This window comes from Marmota monax, unplaced genomic scaffold, assembly GCF_021218885.2.
Source record: "Marmota monax isolate L192 unplaced genomic scaffold, Marmota_monax_Labrador192_F-V1.1 WCK01_AAM20220418_F8-fsc00028, whole genome shotgun sequence".
Taxonomy (NCBI): Eukaryota; Metazoa; Chordata; class Mammalia; order Rodentia; family Sciuridae; genus Marmota; species Marmota monax.
In genome coordinates, this window is record NW_026694779.1 from 3,219,003 (window position 1) to 3,231,224 (window position 12,222).

At 44.4% G+C, this 12,222-nt stretch overlaps 1 protein-coding gene across 1 annotated transcript in view; it reads right to left on the reverse strand.

Moving 5' to 3' along the window:
- Positions 1-1,001: 1,001 nt before the first annotated feature.
- Irak2 (interleukin 1 receptor associated kinase 2) overlaps positions 1,002-12,222 on the reverse strand; it is a 55,653-nt gene continuing 44,432 nt past the window's right edge. The window contains exons 10-13 of the mRNA XM_046425586.1: positions 9,230-9,292; positions 5,098-5,298; positions 3,390-3,654; positions 1,002-2,201 (exon numbers count right to left, since the gene is read on the reverse strand). Coding sequence (XP_046281542.1) covers positions 2,089-2,201; positions 3,390-3,654; positions 5,098-5,298; positions 9,230-9,292 — 642 coding nt within the window. The 3' untranslated portion in view covers positions 1,002-2,088. The remainder of the gene's footprint in view (positions 2,202-3,389; positions 3,655-5,097; positions 5,299-9,229; positions 9,293-12,222) is intronic.

Sequence of the window (12,222 nt, forward strand, 5' to 3'; positions counted from 1 at the left end):
TTGGTCAAACGGCGTGGAGGCGGGACCTAACGCCTTACGAAGCTTGCGTATTGGTCACAAGCCAGACGGGGCGGAGCCACTCACGTGGGCCGGGAAAGCGCGAAGCTGAGGCGCGGCCGCAGTTCCTCAGGCCGGCCCTCTTTGCCAGAAGCTTTCGTGTCCGGATTCGCACGTCGAACCCACGTCAAGTCCTTAGCATCATCACCCACTTTACAGAAAAAGGAAACTGGCTCAGAGAGACCAAATGACACACACAGAGGTGACAGAACTGAGATTAGAAATAAGAAATCTCAAAGAGAGACTACACAAAAATGTAGACTATCTGCCTGGCAAAAAATATCAAAAGAAGGGGCAAATTTAGAAACAAATTTGCATCATATTATAAAAGACTAGATAGAATACTCCCAATAAGATAACTAATGAATAAATTAGGAACAGCTCTTAAACATGAGAAGATGGCTCAACTTCAGTCATTTAAAAACCACAAATAAGCCTGGTGGCGTGGTGGTGCTCACCTATGATTCAACAACTCGGGGGGGCTCAGGCAGGAAGATGGCAAAATTTGAGGCCAGCCTGGGCAATTTAGCAGACCCTGTCTCGAAATTAAAACATTTAAAAGGAGGGGGATGCTGTAGTTCAGTGACAGAGCATCTGGGGTTCAATCCCCAGTATCACACAACACATAAATACTATGAATAAAATTATAATTTTCTGCCCACTAGACTGGCAGTGATCAAAGCATGATATATTTTGTAGCTGAGGATGTGGGGGAATGCACATTCCCTTATAGAGCTGATAGATGTGTATATTAGTACAAGATCCTTGGAAGGTAACACAGTAGCGGCAACCTTAATATCCACTGAGGAACTGGATATATAAATAAATATCCCTTGACTTATGGTGAGGTTTACATCTGATTAAACCCATAGTGAACTGAAAATATCACTAAGGCAAGCAACCTTAAATTCATCCGGACACAAAAACATCTCTTAAGATATACGTTGGATTGACAAATATTTTTTTTTTATTTCACAAAAAATAGAATTATTTTAAATATGACATTTCTCCTAGTGCATTAAAAATAGCATTTGTTTCCTACACATATTTTCAACATGATTTTTCAAAAACATACCCAGTGCATAAACATTGGAAATGTGGCAGAAATACACACTTAATACTTTATTTATTTTATAAAATAGGACAAGTATTGTTTTTGAACAGACATTGCACATGTTTCTCCCTACAAATGAGGCAGGGAGAATGAGCAGGTGCTCTTACTTACAAAGAAATTGAGGTCCCAGAAATTAAATGACTTCCATAGCAGCTGAATCAGACATGAGATTATTTCTCCTTATTCTTCATCCAGCCATAAATAACACAAAGAATAAAAGCTCCATTAAAAATACAAACATTAAATTAAAAAAATGAAAAAAAAAAATACAAACATTAGTTGGGTGGGAGGATACAGATGCTCAGCAGGCACTTAATAAATATCTGTGAATTACAAGATCACCAAGAGGAAGTAGTAAGCCCAGAAAGTCCTTTGCCAAGTGCCTGGCATTGTAACATCTGAGACATTGAGAGTAAGTCAAGAACTTCACTGTGACACAAGTTGAATACCTTTCAGGGTATGGAAGTTCAAAGGTGGTTGTTGGCAAATGTGACTCACGGGTCTTAACTCTGGAAATCCCTATCAACATTGTAGAATTGCTCCATCAGTTGTCAAGGGCTGACAGCTGCTGGAGTGACAGCTTTTACTGGTATGGATATCGTCATGGACTCCCCAGAACCACAAAATCACCCACATCCTGGGTCCATTTACCAGGCTTCTGCTTCAGTCTCTTCTGATACCCGGCTCTGACTAACAAATCCCAGACAGGAAGAACATTTTGTAGATTTTGGGGTCTGTAAAAGCTGAGGTCCCTTGTCCCCTAACTCACTCTGATAAAATGGAAGTTTCTTTCCCTTCCATATGGAAAGCTAATGTTGGTTTCTTGGCAGAACTTGGAGTCTGCCTCAGACCTTTTCCTTGATTGGACACTTTGTCTTTCCAATTGAGGACAAGGTTCCTCAGCTATGTTCCAGTCATCAAGGTCCAAAGAGCTCAGCACTGTCTAGTTGTTCCTCATTGTAGAGCAGGATGTTCTCCATCAATTTCCGTTTGGCCTCATTTATCTCAACTTCCCATGAAGTCTCTGTAGCTGTAGTTCAATGGAAAATAAAAAAGAGCAACCTGAACAACAGTTATAATTCTTTGAAAGTAAGATTTGGGCACAGTCTCCCTTAAATTAGGTTTTTCAATCAGGCCTCAGATAACAAGCATGTTTATGCCTTCTTCCTTTGCAAGGAAGTCCACCTTTCCAGACAGGAGGGGGCTCCCATGCTCCTCTCCACAGTGGAAAGAGGTTTAGAGTCCACAACACTAGAGCCTCTCTCTCCCTGCTGGGAGGAGCAGCAGTAGGAGTGGTCCGAGCCTAGATATTCATTGAGGCACATTAAGGGGACCAGAACACTTCATAGAAAAGATCTTCCTAAGTTTTATTTCAGAAGGAAGCCTGGATGTGACAGGAATGGAAGGTTTCTTAGAAATGGCTGATGAGTATGAAGAGGTAGGCTGGGAGAGGCCACACCGGGCCCTTGATGGTCTGGGGAAAGAGTTCAGACTTGGTCTCTGAGATGGGGACTTTAAACAAGGGTGTGTCATGAGCACTTTGTTTTTAAAAATCACTATAGGGCTGGCATGGTGTTGTAATTGGAGCATCTCTAGAGGCCGAAACAGGAGGATTGCAAGTTTAAGGCCAGATTCAGCAACATAGTAGGGCCTTAAGAAACTTAATGAGAATTTGTCTCCAAATAAAAAAACAAAGAGCTAGGGATATAATTCACTGGAAAAGCACCCCTGGATTCAATTCCCTAGTATGAAAGAAAGAAAACAAAACAAAAACCCATTCTAGGGCTGGGGGTATAGCTTAGTGGAGTACTTGTCTGGCATATGTTAGGCCCTGGGTTCCACCCCTAGCACCAGAGAAATACATACATACATACATAAACATAGAAACCACTCTAGTTGGCTTCCAGAGAAAGAACTGGTAAAGGAGGGACTCGAGTGGGTAAAGGAGGATGCAGGGAGGCTGTGCTGTCATCCCACATGAAGGACAGAAGTTTAGCCTGTGGATAAGGATAGGCAGAGATGGAGACAGAGAGGTTCAGGAAGAGAGGGAAATGTCAAGGATAACTCCTGGGTTTCTCATTGTGCAACTGGCTGGCCAGTGAATGAATGGATAACTAAATAAAGGAGTGAAAGGGGCGACAGAGGAAGAAATGATGAGTAGAAGTTAGGGACACACCAATGAGGGTGCAAAAGTCCTTGGAGGACCTTCCCTGCTTACCATCCTCGGGAGCCCGTGGGCCAGTGCAGGCCTCAGAGGAGTCTGCCTCCACTCCTCTGGTGTCCTGTAGCCTTCCTTCTCCGTTCTCTGCAGGGACAGGTGAGGTCCTCACAGAGGAGGGGGCATCAAGGCTACCATCGTCCACATCATCTGTTTCCTCCGGAGTGTTGGAGGAAGCTCCTGTGCCCTCAGAGAACCCGCTCCAAGGCAGCGAGGTCTCCTGACTTCGGAACCACTCTTCCACCAGAGCAACAGAACCACGGGCCTCGGGGCAGAGAGAGAAGAGCACTTGTCAAGAACCCTTTCTAAAATCGAAAGCCAAAACCTTGTCACCCAGGCCTCAGGAGAGACACACTAAACCATGAAATGGCTGTTGTTTTATTGGAAGAACAGCATCCTGCCTTTGAAAAGATCTGAACTTGACTCCTGCCCCCATAGCCATAAATGAGAGACAGCACACGAGCCCAAATGGGCCCATTGTAGAACCCCATTCCTCTGGCCATGTGAGTGGTCCAGGCTTCAGCACATAACCCAAGAGAGACAACTGGAATCCTGCCTTAGGATTTTCCCACCTTGAGCTGGAAAGAGTGCCCTTTGTTTTCTAGTGGAACCAGACTCCCCACCAAACACAGGAAATCCATTTACAAAACCCCAACAGAGAGCAGAGTAGAGACAAGAGATGGAGACAGGGCCAGAGACATAGACACATGACAGTGACTCACTAGGGGGTCTAACTGCCCTGAAAGCAGAGCAAGGCTGGCTCTCTCTGCTGTTTGGTCAAATGAACCACTAAATTCGTTAATTCCACTTTTGCACACACACACTCACGTGCATGCATGCACACACACACCAAAGGCATACATGAAGACCTTTGTTTTTTCCCCAGGAGTTGTACACCAGTCCATGCAGACCTTTAATAATAGTAACAAATCACATTTCCTCGGTGCCTTGTAAAAGTTCAGTGTGTGGTCAGGATGCAGTGGTGCACGCCTGTATTCCCAGTGACTCAGGAGGCTGAGGCAGGAAGATCGCGAGATCCAGGCCAACTTTAGTAACTAGGGAGGCTGTCAGCAACTTAGCAAGATCCTATCTCAAAATAAAAAATAAAAAGGGCTGGGGATGTACTCAGTGGTAAAGTGTCCCTGGGTTCAATCCTCAGTATAAAAAAAAAAAAATGCACAGGTGTGAATTTTACAGATTTCACATATAACACACAATGAGTTTTCATGTAGGTCTCTAGATCCTGCTACTTCCCACCCTCAAAAAGAGGATGGAGGGGGCTGGGTTGTGGCTCAGTGACAGAGCACTTGCCTTGCATATGTGAGGTACTGGGTTCAATCTTCAGCACCACATAAAAATAAATAAACAAAATAAAGATATTATGCCTGTGTATAACTAAAAATATATTTTAAAAAAAGAGGGTGGAGGAAAAGAGGAAGGGGGGACCCAGAGAGAAGAGGAGGGAACGAAACACCGTTGGAGAAAGCAAGTAGAGTCTGTAAACATCAGAGAGTCTGGCCCAGCCACACACCTGCTCTCAGGCTCCCCCCCACTGTCCACACACTGCCCCTTTTTGCTCATGAGCACTCCAGTAGGTTCTACTTGTCACCAAAGGCAGCCCTTATTTATGAGATCATGCCCAGCAAGCCCTGGCAAGGCAGGCACAGGCATCCTCCGAAAGTGAGGCCCAGCTGAGGGCACGGCTCACCTCCTCCAGGCTGGCATTGCGCCTCCGCAGGCAGAGGCAGATGGCTGTGCCCAAGGCCTCAGCACAGTGCTCTGGCAGCGCCCCTGCTCTTTTTTCCAGGTACTTCTGGCAGATCTCCTTTGCCACTGCCTTCTCCACACCCGTCTTCCTGGAGCAGAGTGAGGAGGTGCTGCTGGGAATCTCACTGAGGAGTAGATCCTTCTGTGGGAAGAAGGGTGTGAGGTCCCTGTGAGCTGCAGGCTGTGGCAGCCACCCACCTGCCCTGCCCACCTCCAGGACGGCCCTTGAGCCTCAAAACCTTCTCAGACACACAGGAAATTTTAAAAATAAATGCCCAGGCCTGGTTCAGTGGTACATTCCCATAATCCCAGGGACTCGGGAAGCTGAGACAGGAGGATCCCAAGTTCAAAGCCAGCCTCAGCAACTTAGTGAGACTCTATATCAACATAAAAAATAAAAAGGGCTGGGGATGTAGCTCAGTGGTAAAATGCCCCTGGGTTTAATCTCCAGTACCAAAAAGTGAATAAATAAAATAAAACACCCAAGTCCCAGACACCAGAGAAATACTCAGGAACTGGAAAATCTAAATTCCTTATATACCTAAGGCATCCCATAGTGCCCTCACCCCACAACCACTAGGGCCTGACCTTTCTAGGCTTCAGTTGCTTCAGCAGGAAAATAGGGTAACAAAAATACCTTACTACTAGGACTAACACAAACATTATCAGGATAATGTACCCACAGCACAGTGGGAAACCTGATGCAGAATCAATATGCAATAGCCCATGTGACAACTGTCATTTGCATACCACTTACTGTAGGCTGAGCATTTGACTCACATTTATGACTTATGTCTTAGTGTAAGCTGAGCACCTGACTCACATTTATGACTTTAAGTCTTGTTAACAATGACATGGGCTCTTTCTTCCTCCACAGCCATCAAGGTCCCCATTAAAGAGCTTGTGGTTGAAGTCAGGGGCACAAAGCAGGTTCTGAAGTTTACCCTTGCCTGTGCCTACCCTGCAGAAGATGGAATCCTGGGCACTGCCATTGCCAGCAGGTTCTTCAGGAGAGAATAAAAATGAATGGAAAAGTTGGGAATTGGGAATTTCAGAACAGGAGCTGTAACGATCAAAAGAAACAAGAGAGCTAAGGGTAGTGCCAGGGCATTGTGGTGCCAAACTGTGACATAGGAGGCTGAGGTAAGAGGATCACAGTTCAAAGCCAGCCTCAGCAACCTAGCAAGGCCCTAAGCAACTTAGCGAGATCCTGTCTCTAAATAAAAAATAAAAAGGGCTGGGAATATTGTTGAGTGTTTAAACCCCCTGGGTTTAATGCCTGGTACCAAAGAAAAAAGGAAGAAAAACTACAAGTATGTTTACAATTCAGGAAAAAAAACAGCTCTGAAAGATTATCAGTCATGGGTCATGATGCTTACTTCAAAAACAAATTAAATAAATAAATAAGCAAACAAATCCCACTCTACTGCAGTCTCCCCATCCAGCCAATGGGGGGTAAGAGGATCTGAGAAGCAGCCACAAGCTCAATACCTGGAGAGAAACCTGTAGCAGATAAGGGGTGCATTTGCACAATTCCCTTGTATGAGCTCTGCCTTTTAAATGTTTATATTTTTAAAAAGTGTAATGGGGGCTGGCGGTGTTGTTCAATAGTAGAGCACTTGCCTACCATCAGCAAAGCCCTGGGTTCCATCCCCAGCATCATAAAATTAAATAAATAATGGTGTTCAAAGTGGACAGACGAATAAGTGACAGTCAAGGTTTGTGATTGACAGGCACATAGGTTACCACCGCCTGGAATGGAACCAGAAACTACTCAGGGTGATTATGCTGCAAGACTGATAAAAGCAGCAGCCTGATGGAAAGACAGGTCTTATCTAGCCACCATCAGCAAGAGGTGCTGAGAACAGGCTGTGACAGGATGATGGAACTTCACAATGGAGGAGTCAGCAGCTAATCTCAGCACTCACCATTCACGAGTAGGACACAGGGCTCAGGGCCGCTTGATGCAATTGCAAGCCCAGGGCACCTGGAGGAAGTGCACTGACACGAACCCACAAACCCACACCTAGTCTGAATCGCCAGCAGCCAGGGCACAGGAAATATACAGGGTACAGAGAAACAAGTGAAAGACACCATAAGGACACAGTGGGGCAGTCTACTATTGACTCACAAAAATGCAATGACGTTCAAAAGGCAAAGGGAGGAGGGGCCGAGAGAGGACACCCACAAGAAACAACTGGACTGAGGACTTTTTTGGGTCCACAAGCAAACCACCTTGCAAAAACAACCGTGGGGCTGGGGGTGCAGCTCAGTGGTAGAGTGCTTGCCTAGCATGTACGAGGCTCTGGCTCCATTAATAACTCCACTCTTAATAAGGAGTGGTTATTAAATCATATCAAGGAACTAAGAAAATAACTATTTCATGTATACAATCACATAATATCTGGGATTTGCTTTAAAATTGTCCATGATAACAAGGGGTTTGGAGAAGTGACCATCCCTGCAGTAGGAAGGGATGATGGAGACAGAGGAATGGAGTCCCTGAGCTGCTGGGTTTCCTAAGCCAAGTGTATGGAGTGACTGAAATAAAAAATAGTAGTATTTAAGTATTACAAGAATTTTTTGTTAAAATTTAAAATATGACAGGGATTGGGGGTGTAGCTCAGTAGTAAAGTACATGCTTAGGATTCAAGAAGCCCTGGGCTCAATCCCCAGCACCAAAAATAATAATAATAATAATAATAATAATAATAATAATACATTACACAAAGTGGTTAGATTTGGGGGTCAAACGTTAACTGTCCCCTCATTTCAAAAAAGGGTTATCAAAAATGATATCCCTCCACATTTGTGGAAACCATTTAACCAAAAAAAAAAAAAAAAAACCTCCTCCTCATATGACATTCTCCAGGGAGTCCCAGAGGACTGCTAGAGACTATGTCTTGAGGAAAAGTCAGGAAAGAAAGATCACCCCTAAAGGGCCCCAAACCACATCCACATTGGATCTATGCCCTCTTTACAGCATCTGGGATCCAGAGCCAAAAAGGGTGGAGCCCACAGAGTTCAGCAAAGGGACAAGGGTGATTTTTCTATATAGAAAGGAAGGCCAGCAGGCTCCCCACCCTAGAGCACAGGGTGTGTTTGGGGGTCACACACACACACACACACACACAGCTGGTTTTCCAATGGTCTCAACATCTGGGCAGGAAAGTACCCTGGGCTAGCACAGCCCCTGAGCAATTCTGCAGAAGGCATGGACTCAATCTCAGCCCTGCCATGTGGCACCTGAGCCTAAGCTTTCTCAGCAGCAATATGGGGGCGATAACTGTGAGTTTGGATGGGTGGACTGTCACAATAGTTAAATACTCAGAAAAGTATCATGGTCAAGAGCTTAAGATCTGGAACCCAAAGGACCCAAGTCAGAATTGTGGCATGTAGGACTCTGAGGTCTCTCTCAGGGCCCACATTCCTCATCTGTGGACCATCATCATGATCCCATCATGGGGATTTTGAGAAGATTCTGAAAGATTATATATGAAGAGTGCCTAGCACAGAGCAGAGTCATACCTAGTCAGCACATTTTTGAAATGACACTGTGTTTGTGTGTGTCTGTGTGATCTTTGACCTATAAAAGTACTGCTTTTATTACAAAACCCCATTTTTTAAAATCTTTTTAGTCATAAGTGAACACAATGTCTTTATTTTACTTTACATGGTGCTGAGGATGGAACCCAGTGCCTTATGCATGCTAGGCAAGCACTCTACCTCTGAGCCACAACCCCAGTCTCACAAAAACCCCATTTATTATTTTTTTTAAAAAAACCCACTTAAAGGGGCAGAAATTAACTTTGACCAAGTTGAAGACAACCCTATCTCACTGCCTGATAGGTAGAGAAGAAATGGGTCTTCCCTACCCATTCTAAATTCAACCATCGTGAGAAAGCAATTGTTTGGCCAATGGAGGTTGGGCAGTGAAAGTCATTTTGCACAAATGCAAATCAAACCCTGGACTGAGGCCTCATGAGTGTGTTTAAAACGGACCCAGACCTCCCTACACACAGCAATGACCCACAGGTACCAGCCTGTTGGCCAGAAGTGACCTAGTCCCTTACCAGATAAACTGGGCTGCGGTCATTATCCACTGCAGGGATGCCAGTGAGGATCTCTGCCAGCACCTGGAGAGAACAGAACAGGGAGTTACCACAGTTCAGCTCTGACATTCATGCACAAGGTCAGCGGGAGAATTGGCCATAAGGGAAGCTTCTCTGTAGTGCAGTTTGAGCCCCAGGATGGCTCTGCCATTTGCCAGCAGACACTTGCTCAAAGTCTGGGACATGCTGCCAGCAGTCTCACCAACAGCAAAACAGGGAGGATGGAATTCAAAAAGTCAAGTGTGTAAATGTGTGTATGTTGTTATTATTTGGCAGACAACATCTTGCTGCATTGTCCAGGAGTCCTCAAACTCTTGATCCTCCCTCCTGCACCTCAGCCTCCCAACTAGCTGAGATTATAGATATGTGATGCTGTGCCCAGCTCCAATACACATTTTTTTTGTAAAGGTATTGAACTCAGGAGCACCTTACCACTGAGCTACATCCAGCTCTTTTTATTTTTAACTTTGAGACAGGGTCTCACTAAATTGCTGAGGCTGGCCTCAAATGTGCAATCCTCCTGCCTCAGCCTCACTACAGGCATGCACCACTTTGCTTGGCTTCCAACATGCTGTTTTTTAAAGATTATTTCATTTTGTGGTATATATACACAATGGATTTTTATTCACCTATAAAAAAGAATGAAATTATGTCATTTGCAGGAAAATCAATGGAACCTGAAATCATTTTGTTGAGCAAAATAAGCCAAATTCTGAAGGTCGAGAATCTGTATGTTTTATCTCATATGTAGAAATTAGAGAAGAAAAAGGAAAAAGAAAGATGGTTGGGGGGAATGTCTTATGAAAATTGAAGGGAGATCAACAGAGCAGAGGAAAGGGACCAGGGAAAGGAGGAAGGGAAGGAAAAGGAGAATGATATTATACCCAAATTATATTATCATACCTAACAATGAACCCCACCATTATGTAAAACCATGATGTGTGTCTTACTAAACAGGAAACCTCTGAACAAGAATTTGCAGCAGAGAGAAGTGTGGTGGTAAAGAACTGAGTTCAAACTCTGTGACTGTTCCTCACATATTTAGGGGATCTTTGGACAAGTAATTAAAATCTGAGCCTCAGTGTCCTAATTGTGAAATAGGGATCAAGCACATGAGAATGTTACAGGAATGAACATCTGACCCTTGGGGTCAAATCTTTTTCCCAAAACTCTCCTTCAGCCAAGGTGGAATAGGGGCCCATTTACTGGCTGAATGACCCAGTGGCCAGGAGGGGGCAGCAGAGGGCACCACTGCAGCAAGTGGGACTGGAGCCAGTTCAAAGTCCAGGTCCTTCCAGGAAGGGAGAGAATGAGGGGAAATTAATAAGCAAATATTTCCTCTGCCCCTTTCACAGGGCCTGTAATGGATGAGCCATTTACAGCAGTTATTTGGTGCTCATCAAAAAAATGCTAAGATGGGGCTGGGGACTTGGCTCAAGTGGTAGCGCGCTCGCCTGGCATGCGTGCGGCCAGAGTGCGATCCTCAGCACCACATATAAAAATGTTGTGTCTGCCGAAAACTAAAAAATAAATATTAAAAAAAAATTCTCTCTCTCTCTCTCTAAAAAAAAAAAAAAAATGCTAAGAGAGGGCTGCGGCTGTAGCTCAGTGGCAAAGCACTTGCCTAGCACTGGGTTCGATCCTCAGCATCACATAAAAATTAACAAATAAAATAAAGTCATTCTGTCCATCTACAACTATAAAAAAGTTTTTAAAAAACACTAAGAGACTGGGGCTGTAGCTCAGCGGCAGAGCACTTGCCTAGCATGTGTGATCCTCAGCACCACACAAAAATAGACAAAATAAAGGTAGTCTGTCCATCTACAACTACAAGAAATTAAAAAAAAAATGCCAAGGGGGGCTGGGGTTGTGGCTCAGCAGTTAGAGCACTCACCTAGCATATTCGAGGCCCTGGGTTCGATCCTCAGCACCACATAAAAATAAATAAATAAAGGTATTGGGCCCAACTACAACTAAAAAATGTATTTTAAAAAATGCTAATAGGGCTGGGGATGTGGCTCAAGCAGTAATGCGCTTGCCTGGCATGCACGGGGCGCTGGGTTCGATCCTCAGCACCACATACAAATAAAATAAAGATGTTGTGTCCACCGAAAAACTAAAAATAAATATTAAAAAAAAAATGCTAATAGCCGGGCCCAGTGGCACAGGCCTGTAACCCCAACTATTTAGGAGGCTGAAACAAAAGAATTTAAGATGGAGGCCAGTCTGGACTTTGAAAAAGGGCCAGGGACGTAGCTCAGTGACATGTGCCCCTGGGTTCAATCCCCAATACCACCAAAAAAAAAAAAAAAAAAATACTTGGGAGAGCTTAAGGTGCAGCTCAGTAGTACAGCACTTGCCTATCATGCACAAGGCCCCATCTCCATCTCCAGCATAAATAAACAAATAAATAAATATCTCGATGTGTGCAGGGTACTGTGCTAACCAGTTCACATATATAATCCCATATGTACCATTACCCCCATTTTACTGAAGATAAAACTGAGGCCCAGAGATAAGGGTAATGTAATCTAGGCCACAGGATAGAAAGTAACAGCTGGGTCTAGGTGCTCAGCACTTAGGAGTTCAGTCTTATGGATTCTTTTTCACTTTTTAAATTTTTTATTTGTTTATTTTTTGTAGGACTGAGGATTGAATCTTGGGGTGCTATACTACTGAGCTATATCTCCCACCATTTTCATTTTTTTGAGACAGGGTCTCATTAAGTTGCCCAGGCTGGCCTTGGACTTGCAATCCTCCCACCCCAGCCTCCTGTGTAGCTGAGATTACAGATATGCATCCCATGCCTGGCCTGCTGGTTCTTAAAGGAACAGGAAAATTCGAAATAGGCCAAGGGAGGCGAGCAAACCAGCAGAGCTAGACAAGCTGAGACAGAAGGCAGCTGAATCTGGCCCACGGTGGTCCGGATGAGGGCTCTCGTGGCAGATGTGACT